Source organism: Marmota flaviventris, chromosome 2 (assembly GCF_047511675.1).
Source record: "Marmota flaviventris isolate mMarFla1 chromosome 2, mMarFla1.hap1, whole genome shotgun sequence".
NCBI lineage: Eukaryota > Metazoa > Chordata > Mammalia > Rodentia > Sciuridae > Marmota > Marmota flaviventris.
The window spans coordinates 27,670,752-27,698,257 of record NC_092499.1 but is presented as its reverse complement, the minus strand read 5'-3'; the positions used below and the strand labels follow the sequence as shown (position 1 = coordinate 27,698,257).

Genomic DNA, 27,506 nt, shown 5'->3' with positions numbered 1-27,506 from the left:
AGCTTCTGAAACCATGAGCCAAAAAAATTTTTCCTTCTTAAAAGGTGATGATCTCAGGTAGTTTTTCACAGTGAAGCAAAGCTGTCTAATACATTAAGCTTCCCTGAGGATGGACTCCCCTGGGGTGCTTGATTGAATGTGTGCATAGCATCCCCTGCTTTTCTTCTGGAAATTCAGATTCAAAGTGCAGTTGCGAGTCTGCTTTTTATAAGCATTCCAGGCAGGAAATGCTGTCTTGCAGTGGAGTGGGGAGCCCCTAAAGTAGCTGCTTGAGGCGAGGCTCATGGTCTTGAAGCCCCTTCCCTCCCAGCTGCCTCCGTGTTAACCACCACCTGGGAGCCGGGCCCTGGTCTTTGATCTTCCATATTGGTGAGGCCACTTATTCCCATACTCCAGGGACTTCAAGAAATACCTGTTTGTTTGTTTTTTTCTTTCTTATTTTTTCCTCTCTTCCTTTTCTTTTTCTTTTTTTTCTTTTGTTGTTGTTGTTGACACGCAGAGTCCTAAACTCCATTCGAGGAGATTCTGATCCAGTAGGTCTAGAGTGGGGACCAAAATTCTGCATTTTTGAAGTTCAAGGAATTTCAATTTCATCTCTGGAATAGTTAAAAAAAATTAAAAAAAAAAATAAGAAGAAAGAAAAGAAAAACAAAAACCGGTCTTGACAAAGAGATGCAGGGTGACGACAGCCATTTTTGCCTCCTGAAAACCTTCTCCTCAATGCAGACATTTGTAGTGGCTGACAGCAGAAGCGGCCAGGCCTGTCAGGGGGGATCACGCTTTCTCTGCCCTGACCCAGCAGGCTCACTTTGCCCTGCGTAGTCAGACCTGAATCTCAGGCACCTTCACTCCTGTCCCCTGTACTCCTGGAACAGGTGTGCCTGCATGGCAGAGTGTGTGTGTCCTTCTGCTCTTTCTGCTCTTCCTGGGGGGCATGCCCAACCCCTTGGATGGGGCCGTGGAGTGGACTTCTGCTGTTTAACCACGTCTGGCAATCCTTGGCAATATGGGGAGGGACATCTAGACTAAAGATTGAGTCGGAAAACATACATGCACTTCTAACTCTTCTAGGGCGGGACACAGAGACAACAGGAAAGATTGGCAGCTCTTCAGGGTGCTGATAGACCACAGGCCCCGCTTAGGGAACTATTTCACTAAACCATGGAGCCTCAGTCAAACCGTTCAGCTTTCGTAGTGTTGGTCAGCGGGCTCAGGATTCTGTTCCCTCGCTCTTTTTCAAGGTCATGAAAATGCTGGTGTATTTGTTTGTTAGTTTGTTTGTTTCAGTTTTCCTGGATAACTTCCTTCCCTCAGCTTCCTGTGGATGCTGCCCTCCTTGTTGGTCCTAGCTGGGGCTTCAAGCCCAGAGCTCTTCACCTGAAACTGAGGCTCACTTGGAATATCCCTGGCAGGGTCAGGCAAGGACAAGCAGCTAAGGGAGGAGTAGGAAGGGCAAGAACAGGGCAGGAGACTGTTTTCCCCCTTCCCTTTCCCACATTCCAACCCACACCACTTTTGGGGTGTGTTTCCCCTTGGGCCCTCTTGACTCAGAGATGGAATTCTAAGTGGCTGGGTGTGTGATATGAAGGTTAGCTGGAGATGCTAGCTAAAGAGATGTTGCTGAGGCCAGGCACGGTGCTGCATGCCTGTCATCCCAGCAACTCAGGAGGCGGAGGCAGGAAGGGTTCAGAGTTCAAAGCCAGCCTCAGCAAAAAGTGAGGCACCAAGCAACTCAGTGAGACCCTGTCTCTAAATAAAATACAGAATAGGGCTGAGGATGTGGCTCAGTGGTCGAGTGCCCCTGAGTTCAATCCCTGGTACCAAAAAAAAAAAAAAAAAAAGAAAAAGAAAGAAAGCAAGCTGTTGCTGAGAGCCTCACTTACCCTGACTGCCAGCCAGCCTGATGGACACAGTGACATTGGATGACACGTCTAGGCCCACTGCAGCACTGTGTTGTTCAGGAGGCTGCATTGAGCTCAACCTTGTCGAATTGTTGGGTGACCTGATGGGAGAGGCTGGGATAGGAGGAAATTATTCAGTGACTGCCTTGGGGAAATATTTGTTTTGAAAATCAGTTTTTAGAGGATGTAGAATGATTAAGATCAAGGACTCTGGAGTCAGAGGGTATGGGTTCATATCCATCCCCATCACATAATACCTGTGTGATTGTGGCAGTGTGAAAGCAAATTTCTGTACAATTTGCATGAAAATTTGACCTTCACTTAACTCTGTAACTGTTCCCCTGGGAACCTGATATAGAGAATATATCAGCCACATTTAGGCAACATTGCTTATGATAAAAATGATCTCTTGTGCATGTAGAGAACAAGGAAAACTTTTTGCACTGTTGGCGGGATTGTAAATTAGTACGACCACTATGGAAATCAGTATGGAGGTTCCTCAAAAAACTCAGCATGGAACCACCATACGACTCAGCTATCCCACTCCTCATATTTATCATGAAGCATTAAACTCTGCATACTGCAGGGATACATGCATGTTCATGTTTATAGCAGCACAATTCACAGTAGCCAAACTATGGAACCAGTCTAGGTGTCCATCAACAGATGAATGGATAAAGAAAATGTGGTATATATACACAATGAAGTTGTATTCAGCCATAAAGGAAAATGAAATTATATCCTTTATAGGTAAATGGATGGAACTTGAGAACACTATGTTAAGCAAAATAAGCCAAGGGTCATATGTTTTCTCTTATATGTGAAAGCTAAAGAGGAAAAAGGAAAAGAAAGCAGAAGCATCTCAGGAAAATCAAAGGGAGATAAGTAGTATACAGGAAAGGGACCAGGAGGTAGGAGGAGAAGAGGCAGAGGGGAAGTCCTAGGGAGTTATTTGGCCAAATTATATTGTTATATTGTGTGCATGGACTAATATGTGACAACAAATCCCACCATTATGTATAACTATAGTGAACCAATAAAAATGTGGGAAAATGATCTCTTGTAGTAGCAGTGGACAGGGAGACTTTGTCATATCTGGTAGGAGGCCATGTTTTGAACTTCCCTGAGTACAGTGACTCTTTCCACGGCCTGTCCCTTAGGGGGACCCTGGACGTTATGCTTGTGGAATTAAGCAACAGTGTCTCCTGTGTAAACTAGGTTGGCATACGCACCTTTCCTTACACCTTAGCCAAGACCTGGAGGGCCAAAGAGAATGGCTTCTGGATGCCTGCGGGCACTGGGCTCTGTGGGCTGGAACTCCCGAGGCTGCCTTGCCTACAAGCTATGTGTCCTGTATTACACCCTTCTATGTGAATTGAATGTCAAGTGTGCTGACATTCAATTGGTTGTCCTGCGAGCCTCAGTGTTTTGTTAAAGCTAAAAAGACCCCTGGTGGCCATTATGGAGTGACTGGGTTTGTTTTTTTAACTCTGGGCATTTTCCTCATCTACAGAATGGGGGTGGTGATACTCCCCACTTTCTAGGGTAGTTGTAAGGATTGTGAGGTGCTCAGCGCAGAGTCTAGTATACAAGGAAGTGCTGCTGCCACCATCCATCCTTGTCACCGCCACCATCACTGAAGGAAGGATCCAGTCTCATGGTAGCTATGGCTCGTTATGTGGCTTTGGTCAGATAACCTCATTCTCTGAGAATATAGGTTCTTACAGTATATGACATGTGTTCTATTTATTTATGGATCAAATTGATAAAGTAGGATGACAAGTCAATGCTCTTTAGGGTGTCCTCTGGTTTCACATAGAAGACTTAGTTTTTTTTTCTTTGTTTGTTTGTTTGGTACTGGGGATTTAACCCAGAGGCACTCAACCACTGAGCCACTTCCCCTACCCTTTTTATATTTTATTTAGAGCCAGGGTCTCGCTAAGTTGTTTAGGGCCTTGCCAAGTTGCTGAGGCTGGCTTTGAACTCATGATCCTCCTGCCCCAGCCTCCCCAGCTGCCAGGATTACAGGTGTGCGCTACTGCACCCGGACACATAGTAGATCTTGTGTGACATTGAATCAAAGAAGAAATTGGAGAAGGAATGGAGAAAGAGGAGAGAAGCCACCTGCAGAGATTTCAGAGGGGGCGAGGTCTGGGGCAGTGTGGAGAGGAGAAAGAGTCACCGGAAGGAGGTAGAAGGGGTCCAGGAGTCCTGCTGACTGCACAGGGCTGGCCAAAGCTTAAGAGAGGAATACACGGGAGTCATTGTGTACAAAGCCTGTGCTTTGGGGTAAGTCAAAGAGAGTAGGAAAAGGCATGTGGCCGAGGGAAGTTTGCAGTTTTGACTTTTGTTTTATTCGAAGCATTTGAGAAAAACTGCAGAGTAGCTTCATACCTGCCCTGAATTTTTCTTCTCTGGTCACCAATCACAGTGGCCATGGGGAGGAAGATTTGCGACCTCCCTAATGGTTGGCAGTGAGAAGTTAGCAATGGCTGGCTCTGATGCTATGTTTCTCTCTTCCTCCTTCAGGTCTGAATGCTGGTGCTTTCTACGCCTTGTCCACGCTGCTGAATCGCATGGTGATCCTGCACTACCCGGTGAGGCACTTCCCTGAGCATGTTGGGCCTGGGGATGGTAGGATTTCCAAGTCTGTCCCTGCAGAGGCTGGGGCAGTGCTTAACTCTTGACTCTAGGCAGCCTGGTATGGGGTCTACTAATGAGATTTGAAGAGATACGGCCCCCAGGTCTCGACCCTGGCTTTGAAAGTTCTAAGATATGTGATGGTGTGACAAGCTAGTTAGCATCTTTGAACTCTCTTTTTTTTTTTCTGCAAAAGAAGCATAATTCTTGTAAGATTTTTTTTAGGATTAGAGAGAAATAATATCTGTGTATGAACATATATGTGTATATATATTTATATCATATTTGTTACATATAATATATGTAAAGTCTATACATGTCACCTGGCAACACAGTAGAAATACACACATGCACATAAAATGTTTAATTTGTAATATATGGGCAAAGTTTAATTTTAAGCTCTTAGTTGCTCAACTGAAACTATTTTTTAAATGCTTCCATAAACAGTGAGGGCTAGTTGTTGGGAAAGAGATACTGAGTGTCCCAGAGTTAGGGACACCAAAGTTCAAGTTCAATCTTCCCTCTCTTTGTGTGTGTGTGTGTGTGTGTGTGTGTGTGTGTGTGGTTGGTACTGGGGATTGAACCCTGTGCTTTGCTTATGCAAGACAAGTGCTCTACCACTGAACTACATCCTCAGTCCTTTTAGAATTTATTATTTTGAGGTGGGGTCTTGCTAATTCCTTTGGTTCTCACTAAATTGCTAAGGCAGCCTCAATCTTGCTACCCTTCTGCTTCAGTCTCCCAAGTTGCTGGGATTACCAGCATATACCACCATGCCCAGCATCCACTATAATAGCCGGGGTTATTAGGAAGAACAACTATTCTAGGATTCTTCTCCCAGATCATCTTCTTACAAGGCATTTTGACCTGATACTTTATGATGATTATAAAGGCTGGACCAGAGCCTGAATTGCTTGACTTCACCCTCTTGTCCCATACTGACTGCACATTGTCATGTATCTTGTGTCTTGTCCTATCACTGGGTGATCTTTGGGGTTTCCCCAGGGAGAAGAAGTGAATGCTGGAAGAATCGGCCTGACCATTGTCATTGCAGGGATGCTGGGGGCTGTGATCTCAGGCATTTGGCTGGATAAGTCCAAAACCTACAAGTAAGTGACTTTTCCTCTTAGCCTGAAAACTGGGGACCCATCTTTTGAAAAGACCACTTTCATTGGCAACAGAAGGTTTGGGAGTGGCAGCTTGGGAGTCTGAGGGAGTCCAGCAGACAGTTGAAACGCATCTTCTCTGAGCTTTAGTTTACTCATTTACAAAGTGAGGGCTCTCATATCCACCCTGGGGGTATCTCAGAAGGGTTAGAGAGGGCAGACAGGAAGCCTAGCTGCCACCTCTGATCCCCACATAACTCCGTGGAAGGGGCAGATAAAGGACAAATGAAAATGTATAGGAAAAAAATCTCAGCAGTTGGAAAGTTTATGGATACTCCAAAGAGTGGAGAGAAAGAGATGATTTCACCACTGTGTTCCCACAACTCAGCTCTTTGTGGATCCCGGGAGGTTCACCAAGGTGCTCTGTGTGCACTCCAGTTTGCAGAGAATATAGTCTTGCAGTTGTTTATACCTTGCCAGTAAATATCCTGAGGTGCTTTGGACCTGAATGTCTAGTGTCTTTCTGAGAGCCCAGAGCTGTCCTTAAAGGCTTAAATTGTGCCTTGCAGATTCCTGGCCCTACCCTGTGGATGCCTTACAGTAGAGGAACCTGCACTTATAAAAAGCAGAAGCAAGCTGGGTGTCCCACTTTAATGGGACAAAGTACTCCTGGCAGCAGACAGCAGCCCGATTTCTTCCTCCTCCTCCTCTTCCTCTTACTCCTTCTTCTTTTTTCCTATGCTGGGGGTGGACCACGGCCTCAGGCATGGCAGGCAAGCCCTCTACCACCGAGCCACACCCCCAGCCCCTTCTTCCCATCTTGTTGGGGCTTTTCAGTGCTCCCATGCATTGGGTGCTCAGTAACCATTGCTGGTGGGCAGCTGCCAGGGTGTCTTGCGCCAGGGTGGGGCATTCAGCTTTCTCAAATCCTCCAAGTTTCCAGGGTCTGGAGGCGACAGACAGTGGCAGACCTGTTTTCTGCCCCACAAATCCGCTTCTGTGAGGCTCTGGTCAGACCAGGTCCCACTCTGGCTGCTCTAGTCAAAGGCCAATTGAGGTCACTCCTGGGGATGTGGCTGCCTGGCTCACCCTGACGAGGAGCCTGGCTCTGCTTAATTACCGCTGGTGGAACTTGGCTGCCATCTCGTCTCTGCCATCTGTTAGTTGCTTGATTCTTCTAGGAGCAAGAGCAGAGAGGACAGGCCATCCCCAAGCCAGAGAACAGCAGTGTCCCTTCTTCCAGGACTTGCTCTGTAGCAGGAGAAGTGGGAGTGGGATGGAATGCTGCTGGGTCTGGGGTGTGGGCAGCCAGAGGATTTGGATGAATCAGACAGTATGATGAAAGGACTGGGGAGAAGGGACACTTTCTCAACCTTCTTTGGAAATTAGTCATTGCCAGCTCCTAGTGTCATTTGATGTCTAAATCCAGCGGTCAGCCTGAGATCTTCTTTGCCCTCTTTTACTACCCAGGCAGAGAAAAAACAGCTCTTGGTGGCTGAGGGACTCTGTGTCCCTGGCATTTCGGTGCCAGTTTTCTTCTCTCAAAGGTTCCACTTTGGTTTGGAGGCTGGACATTGGGTAGTGAGGCCCATTTATCTCAGGCTGTGCCTACAAATAATCTTTCTAAACTGGTTAGTGGTTTAAGATGAATCTGTGATTGAACAAACATAGCCCAACAAGAAACAAACAAATAAAAAGTTGGGTATCTGGAGAATTTGTGGAGTCACTGAGAAAGAGTGGTATCCATGATGCTGCTTTCTGCAGAGTGGGTGGGATCAGAAGAAGGGGAGCAGGGTGAAGAGAGGACGAGGCTCCTTGACCTCAGCAGGTGCCTTGAAGCACCAGGCTGAAGTGGCATCCTTTGGAGGCTCTGGCCTCCATCTTTTCCAAAGATGCAACTACATAGTAGATTGTTACTCCTGCTAGTGGCAGTAGAAAGTGCTGACATTTAAAATCCAGCTTTGAGTTCAAATCCCAGTTCTGCATTTACTCAATCCATGCTTTGGACAAGTAACTTGAGTAATCTCTTTCCCCTTTGGTACAATGAGGGATTGTCATACATTTCATGCATGATTTTTGTAAGGGTTGAGTTGAAATTGTACATATGGAAAGTGTTTTGCAGAATCTGATACCCAATAAATGTAGGTATTAGTTTGACATTCCATAAAATGCCTGCTGGTGCCCCAACATGACTCTGACTCCAGGAGAAACATGTGAAGGCTATAAGTGCTCATCCTCTGGGCTCTGATGTTCCTGGCACGAAGTCAGAAATGGTGTGGAGCTTGAGCCCTGCAGGAAGCAGTACAGGGAGACGAGTGGGGTCTCCTGGAAGGGTCTGTCACAGCACAGTCCTGGGTGATGGACGCAGAGAGAGAAGGGCATGAAGGGGCACATCAGGGCTGAACCAGGTCTTGCTGGGGGTGTTTTCTGAGGGGATCTATAAAGGGAAAGGTAACGGGGTGGGTGAGGGAGAACGTTCTCTCTGAATTCCACCGTGTACAACAGAGTAGTTCAGATTCAACTGCGGGGCTGTGTCAGTGGCAACAGGAAGAACTTACTGATGACAGAGGGTCTGAAAGTCAGATCACTGCCTAGAGTTGCCATGGGGGTCTTCGGATAAAGCTAAAAAGCAACTTTTGGGATGATCCTGAGGATCACTGTCACCTGACTGTGGCTGGTATTTGCTGCGTGGTTCTTTCTTTCTTTTTCTTTTTCTGGTGAGAAGTAGTGAGGAAAAGGGCTGTGCTCTTGCTGCCTCAGAGTAGGAAATGACAAGCTGAGGAACAGCTTGCTGAGAGCCTTCTGTGGGAAGAGAGCAGCCTACAGCTCGGCGGCTTCATACTTGCCTGGTTTTACCCTTTGTAGCGTCGACCGTGATATGATTAAATGATCACTTATGTGATCTTTGGTTCCATGCTCATGGGCCTCATGGACAGAAAGTTTTATGAAAGTAGTTGTCCCGGATCACAGTAGAGAGCTTGACGTACAGCAGAGGTACCCAACAGATACTCGTGGAATGATCAATCCTGCTAAAGCTGGAAGTATATGACTCGGTTCTTTGCTTCTGTTCAAAGGGAGACAACCCTGGTGGTGTACATCATGACTCTGGTGGGCATGGTGGTGTACACGTTCACCTTGAGCCTGGGACACCTGTGGGTAGTGTTCCTCACAGCTGGCACCCTGGGGTAAGTTTCACCCCTGATCCGTTTAGTTGGAAAACACCATCCCATACCTCCTAGAGCTGCCAGGGTCCTAGGGTGCAATATATCCCCCTTTGCTGCCTTCTCAGTGACTTCAGAAGACATCCAGTGCTCTTGGAAATACATAGCACTCCAGGTAGCCTGTCTGTCCTCTTGGGATGGAGTGAAGCATGAAATATGTCCTTCAATACCTCTGGGGTCCTAGGAAAGAAATGTCTACAGTCTCTATTAGCTTTGCCTGGGACGACATGGGGTCACTGGGCATGGAATCAGCAACTCTGGGTCTGGGTCTCAGTTCAGCGAGGACCATCTGTTAGATCTCACTTATCAGTTTTGACCTTCAGTGTCCTCATCTATAAATGAAAATGGGTGTGGCCTGCCTCCTGGAGGAAGGATTGAGAGAGAATGGATATGAAAATAAGAAGTGTAGTGCAGATATAGGGAATGAGAATTGGAAATTTCTAGGCTTGTTGTATGCAAAAAATATTGATTAGTACCCTTACACAGGGCCCGTGTTCAGTCATACCTCCTGGCTCTTTTCCTCCGGGCAGCATGTGTGTGTATGATGCATTTGAGACAGAGACATCTCTGCCCTCAGTCCATTTCAGCTGCTACTCTCTGGAGGAACATAAAGAGGACTCTGAGTGCCTCCTCCCAGATCCCAGAAAGCCATGGAGAAGCTCCACTTCCAACACAGAGCGTGTGTGCCCAAGACAGGGTCTCCCAGTCAAAGTGAAACAAACCAGGCATCCGTGCCCTTCTGTAAATGCTGACCCTGTCCTCGATGGCTAAACAGAGAAGCAGCCTGGGACACTACAGGCCTGCTGAGCATAAGGCATGTGTAGGGACTTCTCGGTCTATAGGGATGTCCCTTTCTGTCGGGGGGGATGGCCAGATCACCTAAGAGCCTGGGCTGTCTTGATGGGAAGGACAAAGCGGAAGAGGGTATCTAAGGGTCGATGTGGGTGCCCCGTCCTTGTTCTGGGGGTTCTCCGTCACCCGTTTCTCTGATCTGCTCTCCAGCTTCTTTATGACCGGCTATCTCCCGCTGGGGTTTGAGTTCGCCGTGGAGCTCACGTATCCAGAGTCGGAGGGCATGTCATCGGGCCTCCTCAACGTGTCTGCACAGGTTGAGCTCCTGTTCCCCCTTTGTTCCCTGCCTGCCTGTGTTGACATTATAGCACGGCAGCTCAGGTCCCTAAAATGGGCTAGTTGGCAGGGCCCTCGTTTCCAATCTTCCTTATGCTTTTCCAGGTATTTGGGATCATCTTCACCATTTCCCAGGGTCAGATCATCAACAGCTATGGAACCATGCCTGGGAACATCTTCCTGTGTGTGTTCCTCTCTCTGGGAGCAGCCCTCACTGGTGAGTTGGGGTCTGAGGGCAAGATGAGGTTCAGGCTGTTTTGGGGGCCAGGCCATTAGCAATTTGGGACCCCAATGTCTTGACTGATTATGCAGATGGGGAATATGCATGCAGGAGCCCAGATGGGAGGCTTGTTAGGAAGCTGTGTGGGAGGCAATGACATGTTTTGCTGGAATGATCATGAACTTTGGAGCTAGACGACCCATATTTAAATCTCAGACTGACACTGACATTTCTGCTGCTGACTTTGGGCAAGTAGACCAACCCCTAGGAGCCTCGGTTTCCTAACCTGTACATGGAGGATTGTTGTGATTAGAGCAATATGTGTCCCTGACAAATATCAGTGGCGTTTAAGTGAAGGCCAGTGTCATTGTGGACTTCTTTCTACCTCTCAGGGATAGCAGTGATCCTTGGGGCTTCTTGGCATTAGCTGATAGTTCCCCTTGCTCCCTCGAGGATCTGAAGTAGTTTGGGATACCTGTGATCCTTGCAAAAATGAGGGTTCCCTCTGTGGAAAAATGACCATTAATCTCCATGACTTGTCACTCTTTATTTTTTTTCCACTTCAGCATTCATTAGGGCGGACCTCCGGAGGCAGAAGGCAAACAAAGAAGTTCCTGAGACTGTGAGTATATGGGAGCTTTTTTCAGACAGAGATATGGGTTCTGAGCTCGTGATTCAGACATGGCCGCATAGTGGGGCCCAGGGAAGCTCCCAGAGGGACTGGTTTTGTGGTAGCTGTGAAACAGCTCACCTCCTACAATCATGGCATCTCAAAGGTGTCCTCATTTTGTGTCCTGGAATTGCTTTTCTGCTGTTGTTTCCAGAGCCCTTGGGTTTCCTACCCTCCTCCTGACTCCCCTGCTGTGGCTCCCAGAGCATGTCACTGTGGTCACAGTTCCTGAGCAGCACCCACCCCTCGGATCCTGAGCCAAGTCCCTGGCTCTGCTGCTGTCAGCCTGGGGTCAGTGACTAGGGAGGGAAAGTGGAGCCTGGCATGGCAGTGTGTGCCCTAAGGCAGTGGCACTCCTGGCATGTGACAGCCCTTAGGCAGGGCCATGGGGATGGAGCCAGTAGGTTGCCATTAAGGCTCTGCAAGGGACAAGTCAGGAAGCAGGAGCTGGTGGTGGTGGAAAGGAGAGGACCAGGAGAATGATCTAGAACAGAGAAGTGTTTCCTACCTGTTCTAATCAGCTGGGAGCCACTTTAAACCAAAATGTTAGGTCTCAAATCTGAGCAAGTTTGAAAGGAATTTCAAATATGAGGAAGAATAAAAGTAGGATATTTCTTTAAAAAAAACCCCAACCTATTACAGAGGTAGCATAAAAAAAAGGGAAAAAAATTTTAAAATTCACCCTATAATTCCATTATAGAGAGATGAGATGCTCCTAGTGTTTGTATTTATTTCATGTCTGTATCCACATATGTGTGTGTATTTATACAAATATATGTAATTTTTTCCCTTTTAAAACAGGAACAAAATCTATCCTCTTTTCTACTTACTGTAAACACTCTCAGGCTACTAGTCTTCTACAACATATGTTTAATGATTGCACAGTGTGCTGTGTATGGATAAGCCATGATTGTTTAACAGTGTTCCTGTCTGCACATTAATATTTTTTGAATCATTGCTATAAACACTATGCTAATTAACATGTTGGAAACGGAATCTTTGTGCATGTTCTTTTTTATTATTTTTTCCTTTTGCGGTGCTGGGGATTGAACCTGGAGCCTCATGCATGGCAGGCAAATGCTTTACCGCTGAGCTACATCACCAGCCTGCATGTGTTTTTTGGTACCAGAGATTGAACCCAGGGGCGCTTAACCACTGAGCCACATCCCCAGTCCTTTTTTGATGGGGCAGGGGTACCAGGGATTGAACTCAGGGGTACTTGACCACTGAGCCACATCCTAGCTCTATTTTGTATTTTATTTAGACACAGGGTCTCACTGAGTTGCTTAGGACCTCACTTTTGCTGAGGCTGGCTTTGAACTCTCGATCCTCCTGCCTCAGCCTCCTGAGCTGCTGGAATTACAGATGTGTACCACCATGCCCAGCACATCCCTAGTTCTTTTTGAATTTTTATTTTGAGACATGGTCTTGCTAGATTGCTTACAGTCTTGCTAAATTGCTGAGGCTGGCTTTGAGCCTATGATCCTCTTGCCTCAGCTACCTGAGCCACTGGGATTACAGGCATGTGCCACTGTGCCCAGCTCTGCATGTTCTTATGTGTATGGTATTTCCTTGGGAGATGGACCAGTGGTCATGCACATATTTAAGATTTTATATGTGTTGCTAAATTGTTCTCTAGAAAGGTACTGTCAATACTACCAATGTATATTGCTATAGCAATGTAGAGGAGTGCCAATACTGAGCATTTGCTATTTTGAGATATCTTTGCCAATTTTCTAGCACCAAAATGGTTTTGTGCAAGAGATGTTTTTAGCATGTTAGCATATGTGTTGGCAGATAGATGAGAATCTTCAGTACTTTACTATTTGTCTTCTGATGTCACATTTCTAAAGTTGGCAGGCAGAGTTGGGCACAGTAGGGCACACTTGTAATCCCAGCTACTTGGGAGCTACTTGGATTGTTTTTTAACAATCATCTTCTGCTTTGATGAACAGTTTTCACTATGGAATGTGATATATTGTGTTGACATGAATTTTGTTGCTTTTTAAAAAAGTCTGTGTTTATGTTGGCTGTGATATAGGCAAACAAGGAGAAATTAGAAATAACCTAAGACTCAACCTCCCAGAGGTACCTTAGGAGCATTTTAGTCAGTTTCCATGCCGTCATCTGTGGGTCTGCTTGTATGTTTCCTTTACTACTCTGTTTGTTTGCTGTACATAGCTTGACAAACTCCACATATTTACACTTGATCACAACTTCATCTCTCTCTAAGTGTGTGTGTGTGTGTGTGTGTGTGTGTGTGTGTATATATATATATTTCCATCTTGTTTACTATTTCATTGTTCCAATATTGTACTCTTCTTGCAGCCAGATCCTTGTACATGTGGCCCAGGTTTGTTAATCAAGTTTGGAGTTCTTGGCTCAGTCTTCTTGAGTAGGAGAAGAAACATGGGGTTGGAACAGGAGCCCTAAGTTCTGGTAATGATGCACAAGTATCTTGTGTTGCTGGATACATGATGCTGTATCTGGATCTCACCAGCGTTTATGAATGCTCAGTATGAAGGGGAGATCAGAGTCAGGCTGGTACTAACACCAGCAAGGAAGCCATGGCTGTCACTGTCATTGTACACCCCATGGTGATCTGTGTAATTCAGACACCTGCAGATATGTGTTGTCAGATCTAGCCACATCTGTTCTCTCTCTATACATCAGTGAGATGTATAGTTTAGGTAACAAGTGATAGAACCAGTGATTATCTTCTTGGTTTAAGCTTCCATTTTTCTTCCATCACATAGCCAATAGCTGTTCTTCTGTCTCTACTTTTTCTGGTTGTAATTCCAAGGTGATGGATGTGGAAGTTGCAGGTGTGTGTGTATGTGTGCATGTGCATGTGTATCAGAGAGAGAGAAGTGGTTGATGGACTGACTTGAGTTGGACTATGCCTGAATGAAGGCTCCTCAAGCCTGGATGAGCTGGTGCAAAAGGCCAGCAAGAGTAAGAATGGGAAGGGTTGATTCCTACAGCAGTGGTCCTTGCTGTGTACTGGCCCTGAGACACTCTTGGGGAAGAAAGCGCCATTTGCTCAATTGATCCTGGCCCAGCTTGGCCTACACATGCTCTTTTGGGCTTTGAGTGTGTAGTGCTGTGTCTGTGCCCAAGGCTTTAATGACAACAGGCAAAGCACTTTTTTCGAATACCAGACAAACGCCCAAGTTGGCATTTTGAACCCCACGGGATGATTTCCAGGCCATATTTCCAGGCCATATTTAATTCCATATCTATGTACCAAGCACAGCCCAGAAGACTCCTCCCCATAAATGACCCTGTGCTCTTCCTCCTCAATAAAACCAAGACCAAATTTCTTGGAAGTCTTTTTTCTTAGGCACAAGATATAAATACACAGCCATCGAGTTTATCTGTGCAGTTAGGCATGCTGCCTTTTAAAATATTTTCTTTTTGTGCCATCTACTCTCCATACATTGTAATGATGCCCCTCATCCTGGGGGCTGCCTCCAAATAGGGATGGTTGGAAATTCTAAGGCAATTGCAGACCTGGTGCTTTGGAGAGCTAATTTTCGGAGTGAGAAAGTGTTTTGGGCTGTCAGAATGGGGAGAGAAAGTGCACTTTCTCTGCTCCAGTCCCGAGAGTGAGTCTGTGGTCCATGGTGGTTGTGGGCCCGGGTGTGTTTGGGCAGCGTTTTTAGTAGGGGCTGGTTGCTTGTTTTCTTGTTCCCTTTGTTGGCTGTAGGGAATGCACCAAGTGGCCTCTGGCTCTTGGACTTTCACTGATTAGTCACTTCTGGGTGGAGTCCTATGCCTTTTACCCACAGGGCTGCGTGCTTGCTTTGCCTTGTAGAAAGTCCAGGAGGAGGAGAACAATACCAGCAAGGCACCCACCATCCTGTCGGAGGATCATTTCTGAGAGAGAGAGAGGTGGCAGCCACTCAGGGATCACGAACACCCCACCTCTTCCTTCAGCTCAGCTCTCATTGCCAGCACAAATGTCTTCACTGGAGAAGCTTGTGGAGGGAATCAGTTGGAATATTTGCGCCTTACATGGCGGCACCTCTGCCTTCTGAGCCCACTCAAGAGCCCGAATGCTTTAGTTGGGGGAAAGTGTACCTTTCACCAAATGCACACTGGATTCCCATCCCCCCTCCTTTTAGGTCCTGGGTGCTGGTGCTGGGTGGGAGGGACTGATGGAGAGTGTTGGACTCTGGCTTTCCCTCATCGCCTTCATCCCTCATGGAGAATGCTTGCAAAATTATCACAGAAGAAAGCTTATTCAGGATATTAACTTTTTCTAGTGTTTTAAGACCCTCACGTGAAGCCCAGTTTTTACTAAGGAGGGGCAAGTTGCTCTGACTGAGGGTCATTCCTGGGTCTCAGATGGACCACTCAAGTTCCCTGAGAGGGCAGCACCGTGTGGACAACCTTGGTCAGGAAAGCTCTGTTAGGACTCTTGGCCTCAGGTCTCCTGGCCTAGTGTTGGGATTTATCTCCAAACCCTCTTTCCTAAGACCTTATCAGACCAAACATCAATAAACTGGACAGAAACTTTGTCACTTTGTCATGGACACAAAAGAGAAAGTGATTTGGGAGGGCTGATTCCCTGGGTGTGACAGTGCTCGGGCTGCCCTCTGAGTGGGTTTGTGGGGACCCACCTGTGGCAACTCTAGAACTTTGAGATGGGAAAGAGGTTTTTCCTCCAAAAGAAGGGCTCATGCAGGGACTTGTGGGTGTCACCAGCCACCCAGTTACCTTCATCTGGATATCACACTCAGACATTAGCCCAAGTGCCTGTTTTATCCTGAGGGAGGGCAATCATGGCAGCTGATTCTAACCTTTACTGAAAACTAATCTTGATCCTTCCACTCCAACAAATCCAAGGCTGACTCTAAGAGATGAGAGGGAAGAAGGAAAGGTGCTTCTCGAAGCTGGCATCGAGCTGCTGAATGACACATTTCCCGCCTCGGATGGGGATAGGTTTGCATACCAACCCCTCTTCCACCTCCTGTAATAATGTTTATCAGTCTAAATTTAAAGGGTGTCCCTTCAAGTCAATTTAAGCCGACCTGTCTCCTGTCTGCCCTGCTGTCTGGCTCTCTCATGGGCTTCAGTGGTGTCTTCTGAAAATAAGAGAAATTTTGGTAATTTCTCCTATGCCTTTCACAGCTGTAACCATGGCCACTGTGCTCTTTTGCTGTGGTCACTGCCCTGGACTCTGTATGTCAGAGCAGCCGGGGCTGGCTGAAGTGCTGGGGTGCTTGGACTACTGCCAGAGGGGAGCCAGACGTGTGTGTGTGTGTGTGTGTGTGTGTGTACACAGATTCAAGCAATAGGAGAAACACACTGCCTATGTAATAAAAAGTTCACACTTTTGACAGAGGGAGGGTTGGGGTGAAAGGGAGATGTGCCTTTTGACAGGAGGAATGTGTGTATTCTTTAACCCCTCAAAATGTATTAACATGTTTACTGAATCCATTGCTGTATTTTTGAGAAAAAAAAAACCACATTTGTATTTCCTGTTTGTAATTTCAGATGTTTTAAAGCAATAAAGGATTCTCACATGATCTGTCCGGTCATTTGTTGGGGCAGAGAAGGCTTTGGGGAGTCTCCATGAGGTTGCCACACATCAGAGCCTGAGGTGGGGAAGGTGCAGGGGTCAGGGAGGAGGCTGGAGGAGGAGTATCTGTGACCTCTTTTGACATGGGTGCTATTATCCTGGTGGCTTTTTAAAAGACTGTGAAGGTCCCTGTCAGCCTACTTGGGACACTGCAACTCAACAGCCAGCATGACCCTGACCTCTTTCCTCCTGTGTATATGCTGGAATGTGACCGTTGGTAAGACAGCTCACTGTTGTTCCTGGCTCTGCCTCAAAGGATCGCTGAAGTGTTTGTTCTCAGTCACCCCAGCCACACACCAGCTTGCCCTGGCCGGAGTCCACAGCTGGGGCCTAGCATCTGTCCTTCTGCTCTTTTTTTCTTTTGAGCTGGGCTGCTTACTGCCACTCCTCATCCAGTTGTGTTCCTTTCCCTTACAACTGTTATTTAGAGATGGCTGCTGCTCTCAGTTTTCTGTACATTTTGTTCCCTAGAGATTTGTGCTGTACTTCCGGCACTGTGGCACCCCATTATTAGCAATTCTTGGCTAGAGAGACAGCATTATGATTCTACTTTAAATGATCTGGGAAGGAACTCAAGTTGGCGTTGTTAAGAAATCTCCTATTCATAGTGCCTTCTAAACTCTCTACCTGCACCATCTCTTTAGTATCTTACCTTTACATGAATCACGTTTCTATGACAGTTAGAGGACCCAAATCATTCATTCATTCTTAGTTGGTCTCCAGGTAGGTCTACACTGGAATGCTAACTCTAGGACTGCTGCTTCTCTTGCTGTCTCCGTACAATAGTGGATAAAGAAGAGTTCGTACCACACAGCTCTTTTTTCTACATGTGGTGTCCTGGAGATGTGATGCCTGGAATTACTGCGCCCCCTTTTGGTACCATAAAGGAAGCCAGCCTGGGGAGGAAGGAAGAGCAGCTCCGCAGAACTGAGAAAAACAGAGAAGTGGAGCTAGAGTCCTGATCAAGCTATTCCTGAAGCTTATAATCCCAGTCAGTCAGGTTAACTTTACATTTAAGCTAGTTGAAGGTAGGTTTTGTTCCTTCCACTTAAAGAGCCGACAGAGAATTCCCAAAGTATTTAGGTAGAAACATCGAACATCCTTCTTAGTCCTACAAGCCTCCCTTTCTGATCTATCCTGCTGTCATGACACTGATCTTACTCCTTGAACTCCTTGAACAAGACTGTCCCTGCCTACCTGCCCCCTCTACCCTAACTGCTTGCTTTGCATCTGAAGACATCTGATTCCTGAGCATTCAACTCTGAGATGAAACCCCCACCTCGGGAGGACCTTTCTGGTGATCGAGATCCTCCCACGTCCACCACCTCCACCCCTTCTTGATGAAAACAGCTTGTTTTCTCTAGCATTCTTCTATCGGTAGTTCTGCCTTCCTGGCCTGGCTTGGCTACAACATGAGGCTCACGGGAGCAGAGGCATTGCCATCTTGCTCATTTCTGTTTCCTGTGTATCTGGCATAGAAAAGTACTCAATCAATATTTGTTGAAATATCGAGTGGCCTTTTTGGCATACACAGTGTGTGGGGGGCCCAGCCAGTGGAGGCTCACCAGGTGGTGTGGAGGGCCACTGTCTACTCTGGTACATCACCCTCGGGATCTAGCTGGTTCCTTTTCATGGTAATCCAGTTATTTCTTCTATGGTGCCTAATCCTACTTTGTTTCTGTGTTTTCAGTCATCTGTTTCTTCTTTAGGAAGATCCAGAAAGGGAAGAAAGGGTCCTGAGGTTGAAATATGAACTTAGAATCATATTTTAATTTTTTTGGCAGTGTTGGGGATAGAACCCAGGGCCTCATGCATGCTAGGCAAGGGCTCTGCCACTGAGCCACAATCTCAGCCCTGTGAACAGAGAATCTTGAAGATCCAAGAAGAGGAAGATCTGACCTCAGAAATACAAGAGATCTGATCAAGTGACAATAAGGAGCTGGAGGCCCCCAGTATAACTTGGGACACAAGCTGTGGTGAACCTGATCAGGCAGAAAGCTGTGGTGCTCTCGGCCAAAGTACGAGAACTGATCAAAGCCGAGGGTTTTACTATTTATTACAAAATTCATTACACAAATACAGCTGACCAGAAGGTCTAAAAACAGCCCAGACTCTTCCAACCCTCACCCACCTGTAGTAAAAGAAGAGCCACAGTCCTGCTCACACAGAAGAAGAACTGCCTGTCCTTGGCGGGTTCAGAGTTGAGAGTCTAGCAGCAGAGAGGAGCCCAGTGTGTGGACAGCCCCTTGAAGCAGCCCTTGGTCACAGCTGCGCGGGGTGGGCAGCAGCTTCAGGTTTCACAGTTCTCACATCCCCACCACGACCCAAACCGAGGAACGGAAATAAAAAGGGCAAAAAAATAAAAAAAGCAGAACAAAAGCAGAAAGCTGGAAGAAGGAGCCTACGGGAGGCTGCAGGTGGGGAGGACACACAGCGGGGGCTTTTGAGGGGCAGGTGATTTCTTGACTTGGGTGGCTTATTTGAATGTTGACTTTAAAATTATTCTTTAAATTGTACATACATGTCGTACACTTCCCTGTGTGCATGTTATGTCTTAAATGTTTTTAAATGCCAAAAAAAAAAAAAAAAAAAAAAAAAAGCAAAACCTCAACTTAAAAGGCCAAAAGTGAGTAAAGGGGCTGAGGATGGAGCCCCAGAGAAGAAATTAAAGAGCAGAGAATGAAGGGGAGACAGAGAGGTGGAGGTGGCGATGTGGCCTCAGTTCCTCTTCTTCTGTCTGGATGCTGGCTCTGCTTCTAGGTACTGGAGCCCGACTAGCATACCCAGGATGGAGAAACCTTGAACACAGAGACAGGTGAGTGGGGATGTAAACAAGGGGCCTTCTTACCATGCACCTGTCCCCTGCACCAGCCCGGATGCTGGGACAGTTGCTGAGGGAGGCCTGGGGGGGGGGGGGTGCTTACTTGCCACCATCAGTGGGGCCAGGACACCAATTGTGGGTGCAGCAGTTCCAAATACAAACAACTCAGAGAGGAAGTGCCCCAGGGCGAGGAGGAAGGTCCAGAGTGTGATGTGGTAGAGGCTACAAGAGAGCAGACAGAAATGGGAACGGACATTACTGCTTGTTTGGTGCAGCATGGCAGGAAGTATTAGTCAGACTTGATACACAACCATGTGACTACGGCTGAGGAGAAAGGATGCGTGTTCCTGAGAAACACCTGGCTGCATGATCACCTCAATTTGTTCTCACCTAGGATAAAACGAAAGGCTTTGAAACTAAAGGTAGCTCTGTGGCTCATCTGGGAGGAGAATGGTCCAAGCACTCAGAGTGGGTCCCCAAGTCATAGCAAGGTAGAGAAACCGGCTACAGTGAGGCAGACCCTGGATTATGGCAACCCTAGGCCGTGTGTACCACTGTGAACCATCACATCTACATAGTCTGCTTGTCCAATTTGGCAGACTGTCTAGTCTAAGCCCACCTGGTAGATGTCTGCCCTGTGCCGGTCAGGGTTTAAAAGATAGATGACACAGAACGAATGTCTGGAATTGAGAGGAAGGAGTAAGACATCTTGGGGCTTTTAGATTCACTTGCAGCCAGTTGTTTTGTGTCTTGGCCTACAGAAGTGGTTAGAGGGAGGACTCAAGGACCCCTGGGGTAAGAGCTTGTTCTTCAGTTTTGACTCCGAGATGAAGAAGAGACAGGCAACTGGCTGGTGAACCTCTTGGATTGCTGATATTCTTTTTTGAAGTATGAAATTAAGGAAAAAATTAGGAAATACTTCAAATATATTAAAAAGATGGTAGCATGTTATAATGAACCCCAGTGCAACTAACTAATATGTAGTTCCATCAAATCTTAACATTTGAACATTTTTGTTTCAGAAACTTTTTTCTCTAAGAAATGAAATATTATATCTAACCATTATAGCATTCTGTGCACCCTTATCCTACCCTGATCCTGTTGTCCTCCTTCTCCCTCCCCTAGAAGTAGTCAATATCTTAAATCTGGTTTTTATCATTCTGGTACATGCTTTTATATATTAATAGACATGTACGCATGTGTGTTGATTTTGAGTCTCCAGTGAGAGAGGGAACAGTATCAGACGCACGTCGGAAATGCATGGATCAAAGTCCTAGGCTAGAAAGGACCAGAAATAGCAAGTCAGCATTCGCAGCTGTCCCGTGTTGGGAAAATGGGAGAGGTGCCTGGGGAACAGAGGTAAGGACAAGTAAGACTTATCTCTGCTTACTCTATGAGCACAGAAACAGAAGTTGATCTCTTTTCCTATCACCAATTCTTCATCATGGTAAAGGTCTTCTTCTTCTTCTTTTTTTTTTTTTTTTTTTGATTTTGTACTTGGAATTGAACCCAGGGGTGCTTTACCACTGAACTACATTCCTAGCCCTTTTTAAAATTTTGAGACAGTGACCCAAGTTGCTGAGATTACAGGTATGCGCCACCACACCCAGCCATAATAAAGGTCTTTAAAATGATTATTCAATCCTCCCTCCCTGTCACCCTGAGAAGTAGAACAGCTATTTGTTATCATTTTATAGATGAAGAGACCAAGGTGCAGAGAAAAGTAAATAATGGACTTGTTTCTGTAAAGCTAATTACCAACAAAATCGAGACCAGAATACATTTTCTTATTTTCATTCTTGGTCCTGGGACGTTTCCACTAAACCATACTGCTTCCAAAAATATGTGTCAATCTGGGACAAGTAAACCACAGTTTCAAGTTAAAAAAAAAAAATTAAAGTTGGAGAGCTTAAATCCCTTGATTCAAATCCCACTTGAGTCAGTCTTCCTCAGTTTAAATTAATTGGGTCTCTAATATTCAGATCTGCAAAATCAGGAATGAGAATCCAGGGCTGTTAGGAGGAGACTTAATCAAGGTCATGTACATGAAAGTTCCTGGCACAATTAGGGGATTCAAAAAATATTACTGCCTTCTCTCTTCCCAGATGCTGAGAGCTTGGATATGACAAAAATATTTGCGAGTGAGGCTGTTTTGACAGCCTCACCCAGAGAACTGAGCACACGTTTTTCACCTAGCTTGGGATGATTATTGCTGAGGAAAGCTTGAGCCCCCTCCAGTGGCTAGAGCGGGATATGGCATTGTCTAGACAGGAGGCTAGGCCTGCCTGAGATTGTTCTGCACCTTGTCTTGGTCCCCACAGAGGCAGCAAGGGGATTCTCCCCCACCCTCAACCACTGACTCTGTAAAAGCATGTCAGTTTACTTTGTGGTTCCTCTTTTTTCATACATCAAGATTTCTGATCATTCCTGCTGCTTCAAGAGGAATGTGAGAAAGTTATGTGTGGGTGGTTACTCTAAAAAGATCATATCGTGGCTCAGTGGCAGAGCATTTGCCTGCCATGCACCAGGTCTTGGGACTGATCTACAGCTCTGCAAAATAAATCAAGATGACAATAACAACAAACGGAAGCTAAAAGAGCACATCATTCTACGTCTTTAGCAGAAGAAAGGCAGATTCTTTAGTAAAGGAATGGAGGGATATGATGCAGACCACTAGATAACAACACTGCCAGTCTGCTATGTTAGTTCCAAAGATTTTTCAGATATTAAAGAAAACTTGTTAGGCCTATTATGTTCTTGGATGGACCCTACTGGCCTTTTATCAGCAACACTCTAAGCTAATGTAGTAAAAGGATTAACAGGTCTCAACAGAGAGGGTAACATGCCTAGCACCTGATTTTCAACAAAAGGATGCTAAAGTTCTTCCTTCCCTTACATACGTCTTGTTGTGGATGTCAATGGCACAGAGGCAGCGAATCACCGATGACAACAGGGTCCAGATCCCAAAGGTCCGAGCTTGGAGGCCATTTACTGTGTAGTAGAAAAAAACAAGAGTGTTGATAAGGGGGGGGTGCCTTCCACACTCTGGATATTCATAGGAGATAGCTGAGCCTCACCTCCCTGTGGCTGGGCAGAGTGGAGGCTCTGGTGTCATACCTGGGGACTAAAAGTAAGGGAAAGAAGGAATTCCAGAATGAGGACTGCTGAGATCCTCTTCAGATGTCTACAGTTAGAAGGGGAATTGCCAAGAGTGGATACCCAACAAAAAACCCACTTAGGCAAATAACTCTTAGATACAGCACTTTTTGTCTTCTCTGCCTGGAAGCCCAGAAAGACTGGGCGAGGACAGGTTTTAGGGAATGCTGTGAGATGGGTCTGTTAAAACGAGATGCCTGGGACCCAGACCCACAGACTTTAAGACTGATCCAGGGAGAGATCTCAGAGATATTGGCACCAATCTAGATACCTAAAAGATACAGTGAGACCTAAATCCTTGGATCTCTTTCTGAACCCAGATCTATGTTGTTTGAACAAAGCCCAAACCAGACTGGTTTTCTGTATATTTGGTAGTGAAATAAAGTGCTATTTCTTTGGGCTCTGCTGGGGACACTCTGTTTTGGATGGCTTCATTCTGGCACTGAGGCATTAAATACCCTTCCCTCAAAGTATGGTCATATTCCCCCATAACAGTGGTTCTTGACCCGGGCTGCTTATTACAATCAACTGAGGGAATTTTATAAAGTTACTGAGGGCCAGGTGGCAGATCAATTACACCAAACACTCTAGAGGTGGGCACTGGCTTAGGTATTTTCTAGAAACTCCCTGCTCGGGTGACAAATGTAGGGCCACTAATTTAAGGCATCCAGTGGCTTGGAAATGCCAAACAGCGAAGGTAAGATACTTCCTTTGCTGGTTTATCCCTTCCTGAGCAAGAGAAATTTCAAGGGACAAGACTGATGACTGAAAGATCTCTTCATGTTAATTGGGCTTCAGGGATTTTCTAGCCTTTGGAAAGGTTCATGGCTTTACCAAATTCACAGCATTGAGCACCTTTAGTTGGTAGTAAGAAAAAGTTCCATATGCCAACCAAATATCTAGCATTAGCCCTAGAGGGCTACCTTTTTTCTTTTTGTTTCAGCGTCTCAATACACACTAGGCAAGTGCTTTACCACTAAGCTACATCCTCAGCCCAAGAACTACATCCTTTTGTAAATAATTTGATAGCTTTTCCAAAGAGAAGACTGAGGAAATTTTGCTCTCATTTGTAAGAGACTTAAGTGGAATGCTTCAGTAGGCCTAACCAGACTAGGACCAGGTAAAATTCAATGGGACAGTCCAGAGCATGGTACCATTAGGAGAACACCACAGGAGCCCCCAAATCACTGGACGCAGGCAGCTTCCACCCCTTCTCCTGACATATATGTTCTGCTCAGCTGTACAGCAAGTCATATGACCTCTGCGCTTCTCAGTCTCGACTTTAAAATCAAAGTGCTAGACCAGATGACCTCTAAAATCCTGGGCATCTATATAGGCTTCCATGAGGCAGCCCTGAAAGGTGAAAACCCAGAAATTTCCTGCTTTCCTTTGCAGGTTCTTTACTCCTAATATATTTGAGCTTTGTTCAAAATGATCCTTAGCCTATTTAATTTCATTTTATACCTAGATGTGGCAGAAAGATGAGCTAGGTCAGAGCAGGAATCTGGGTTAGCTGTTAGTGTGACACAGAACTGACAGCTGCTGTGAAATAATGCTATAGCTCCAAGTACCCCACACACCCACGTGGTGAAGTACAAGCTATAGTGTAAAAATGCTCTCTGCAGAGAGGCTCGGGACTGGGGAGAGCCACTATTCTGAAATTTCATTCTGGAAGACCACTTTGAAGGGATCTGGGGAATCTGTTCAGGGACTACGTCGCTGCCTGGGAAGACCCTGGATAGTACTGTCCCCACCTTTAACATGGAACATGGACCAGGTGATTTCTGAAGAGGGCGCTGGGATTCTGAAGCTTCTTGATGTCTTTTGAGTGGAGCATCCCAGAGTCACCAAGCAACTCTATTCTCTCACTTTCTCTAATAAACATTTTTGTACACCCTAACTGCCCAGGGAAGTATAAAAGGAACAAAAAGGTATCCAGGGAAGCTTGGGGAGAAAGGGTCAAGTGCTTTCTATGGTTTGTTAACTCTAATGGCTACCAAAGCATCAGAAATACCTGGAGGTTTTCAGAAACTGGATTCCTGAGCTTCTCCCAGGCTCATTAATTAGATTTGGAGAGAGAAATAGGTGCCTGGATTTGTTTTGAAGTTTCCTGGGTTGTTCTGATGTACAGCCTGCCTTGGGAACCAAAGCTAGATCACTCCCACATAGGATGCAGTTTTTTGAGTTCTTACCGAGGTTTGGCTTGCCAGTGTAGAGCTTTTCATAGAGAAAGGTGTGGTCCCGGAAGCTCTGGAGTGTGTTTCCCATGGCTATGATGGATACTATAACCAGCCAGCTTCGCAACACATTCAGGAAACGGCTCATGACTCCCTTAGACCAGAGGAGGTGTTCTGCCTTGGAAACAAAGGCAAAAGACATGAGGCGATGAGGGTCAGTCCACTTTAACCATAGCCCTCTCACCTCTGTGGTTAGCTTGTATTCCACACATGAAGGCTGTTCAGAGCTTAGTTGACCAATCACTTCACAAATTCCTCTCCAAGTTCTTTCTATCCATTCGCCCCTGGTTTTCCTAACACACTACTCTTACTTCACAGGGTTAGCCTGATATCTGTGTATATTTACCTTAAATCAAAGTGACAAAGGTTCCATAATACAGTGGGTGGACATGACCAATTTGCCAGGATAAAATGGAGAGAAAATGAGGTGAACAAACATCATTATTATTATGTTATTATATTATTATAAAGTAACAGAATGGATCTCTGTGTGAGGCTTATGGAAACTGGTCCCAATACTTAGTCACACTAAGAGTGGCGAATGAACTGTATACTTTTCAATAAGTGACATAGTACTTATCTTTGTCTAAGTACTTTCTCCAAAATACAGGAATACCCTAAATCAGAACTTCTTTCTCTTAGCTGGAATCAGTACTTCTATATCTTTACTTTTTCATACCATTCCTTTGTCATGCAAGTGGCTTAAAAGTGATTGATTTTAAGTCCACTACAGACACCTGCCTGGATATTGTTGACAGATTCTTTGAAGCCTATAAAACCCTTATACAATTGAGTGGAACCTGTGGTATAATGGCACTATTTATATCATTAGGTTTTTCTCACTGTGGTTCCCAGATATACCATGCTTCATAAACTAGGACAATTTAAAAGTTAAAAAAAAAAAAAAACTGCTGTGACTTTATGGAGAAAGAAACAGCAATCTTGGTACTGGGTTGTAAGAAAATTTACAATAGCCATCAATTATTGGGCACTTGTGCCATGCTCTGTGCCAAGAACTTAACATATATCATCTCATTTAATCCTTACAACAAGGTAGACAGATACTATTAGTACTTCCATTTTACACATGAGAGTTGGAAGATAAGTGCCTTGCTTGGGGTTATACAGCTAACATGTGGCAGGGAGATCTGTTAGACTTTGTTGCTAAACTATCTCACTGAGAATATTTTGATGATGTTCCTGTTTTTGATGAAGACAAACATACCATATCCATTTCTGTCTTCAAGTATATTTAAAGCTTAGACCAAATATTTAAATCTTAGACCAACCCTTGTTGAATAGTGATTTCAATCAGTTTGACTTGAAGGCATCCCAGATAAAGAAGTTCTAATAAAGAACAGCTTCTTCCCATATTCATTATTATCTTTTGGTCCAAGTTTTCTCTGTTGTCTGGTTAACTTCTTGGGCCTGAAGTGACAATAAAATATTGGGCTTCCTTGACACTTTGGCAGTAGAGTTTCAGTACAGTTCCATGCTACTCAGCTGAGATAGGTTATTTAAGTCAGCAACTGCCTGAGACAGTGTGATTTCTTTCTTGATTTCTCCAATCAAGAAAGAGCTCTAGAGAAGAAAAAGTGAATTGATGAGCTCCTCAGGGAAATGTGTGTTACAAAGGAGGACTCTATCCAAATTCTGAGTGCATAGGTGTCTATTGGACATCACTGGCATTTACAACCTGGGCCATGAATCACCTATTCTTTTTATTTCCTCACCCCCTCTCAATTAGAGCTTCATGTCTCTTGCCGGGGTTAGAAAAGTTGCATGGATGCCCTCATGCCACGCCCTTTCAGCAGAACTTATGACTCCCATTTCATAAATCTTAGAAATCCCAGCAGATAGCTGAAGACAAGAACCTGGCCATTTCTGAATTGCTCCACCAATTCCTCAATCCCATTTCCCTAAAGCTTTAGGGTCTTATCAGAGTATACAACATTTATCTTCAATTCTTCCCCGGCCCAGTACAGCATAGGTGTTAAAAGTTAAGAGTCAGGAGAGAGGAATTCCTATTTTAACCCTACCATTCAGTAGCTATGGGGCCCTGGGCAAGTCATTTATACTCTGCAACTCGGTTTCCTCATCTGCAAAAGGGAGATACAGATATATGCCTCAAGGGTTATAGAAATTACATGAGAAAAAGTGAAGGCTCCTTGCACAGTGCTAAGTTCACAGAGGCTTCTCATTCATTCATCCATTCCTTCATTTTCCCAATTTACTCCATGTTCCTGACTCTCCCTTGTCATCTTCTCTCGAACCCCTTTCCCCCAAAGGTACCCCCCTGGCAACCTCTATTATCCCAGGCTCTCCAAATCCTCCCAATCAGATGCCACACAGACACCTTCAAGCTCCTTCTCCAAGTTCTCCTACCTGGCGATCGGACCCCCAGCACCACAGAACCAGCAGCAAATAAGCTCCCCCAGGACTGCTCCAGCCGCAAGTCCACCTGAGCCATTTGTCCCCGCCCCTGTCCTCAGCCGGGCTTCAGGATTGGGTCGTTACGGTCAGCCCTCTCTTTGATTGGCTGTTCCCGATACGCTGGAGCAGGAGATAGGGAGTGAACCCCTTCGCTGCCAATCAGCGGTAGCCGCTGCCTAAGCCTCTCCTCTGGTACGCCGCTCACTCAGTAAACCCTCCTGTTGAGCGTGGCGGAATTATGGATTTGGAATCAACCTTTTAGGGGCGGAGAAAACAAGAGTGGAAAATAGGAGCCAAGACATCCTTCTTTCGGCAGCAGGGCTCAGCGCCCGCGCCGCGCCGCAGTGACGACATCCGTCAGCGCCCGCAGCCGGGCGTTGTCAGCG

General features: G+C 45.7%; 2 protein-coding genes across 3 annotated transcripts in view; one reads left to right on the top strand and one right to left on the bottom strand.

The window, feature by feature from the left end:
* Flvcr2 (FLVCR choline and putative heme transporter 2) overlaps window positions 1-16,420 on the top strand; it is a 57,995-nt gene extending 41,575 nt beyond the window's left edge. The window contains exons 4-10 of the mRNA XM_027931650.2: window positions 4,431-4,498; window positions 5,547-5,650; window positions 8,722-8,832; window positions 9,871-9,976; window positions 10,102-10,213; window positions 10,783-10,838; window positions 14,704-16,420. Of these exons, the coding sequence (XP_027787451.1) occupies window positions 4,431-4,498; window positions 5,547-5,650; window positions 8,722-8,832; window positions 9,871-9,976; window positions 10,102-10,213; window positions 10,783-10,838; window positions 14,704-14,769 (623 nt within the window). The 3' untranslated portion in view covers window positions 14,770-16,420. The remainder of the gene's footprint in view (window positions 1-4,430; window positions 4,499-5,546; window positions 5,651-8,721; window positions 8,833-9,870; window positions 9,977-10,101; window positions 10,214-10,782; window positions 10,839-14,703) is intronic.
* Window positions 16,421-18,509: 2,089 nt separating this feature from the next.
* Window positions 18,510-27,422, bottom strand: Erg28 (ergosterol biosynthesis 28 homolog). Of its 2 annotated transcripts, none has more exons than XM_027931584.3 (5): window positions 27,073-27,422; window positions 24,643-24,801; window positions 22,195-22,285; window positions 19,398-19,516; window positions 18,510-19,271 (listed from the first exon to the last, which is right to left on the bottom strand). In XM_027931584.3, the coding sequence occupies exons 1-5, from the start codon at window positions 27,155-27,157 to the stop codon at window positions 19,192-19,194; spliced, it is 534 nt and encodes a 177-aa protein (XP_027787385.2). In that variant the 5' UTR covers window positions 27,158-27,422; the 3' UTR covers window positions 18,510-19,191. The 2 variants fall into 2 exon arrangements, with proteins under 2 accessions (XP_027787385.2, XP_027787386.1); XM_027931585.2 differs by having other exon boundaries at window positions 24,643-24,805; window positions 27,073-27,154.
* Between the last annotated feature and the right edge of the window lie 84 nt (window positions 27,423-27,506).

Coding starts and splice junctions, on each gene's coding strand:
- Erg28 (XM_027931584.3), bottom strand. CDS start 27,157: ATGGCTCAGGTGGACTTGCGGCTGGAGCAGTCCTGGGGGAGCTTATTT. Junction 24,802..27,072: donor GCTGGGGGTCCGATCGCCAG/GTAGGAGAACTT, acceptor TTTCCAAGGCAG/AACACCTCCTCTGGTCTAAG. Junction 19,517..22,194: donor ATTGACATCCACAACAAGAC/GTATGTAAGGGA, acceptor GCTCTCTTGTAG/CCTCTACCACATCACACTCT.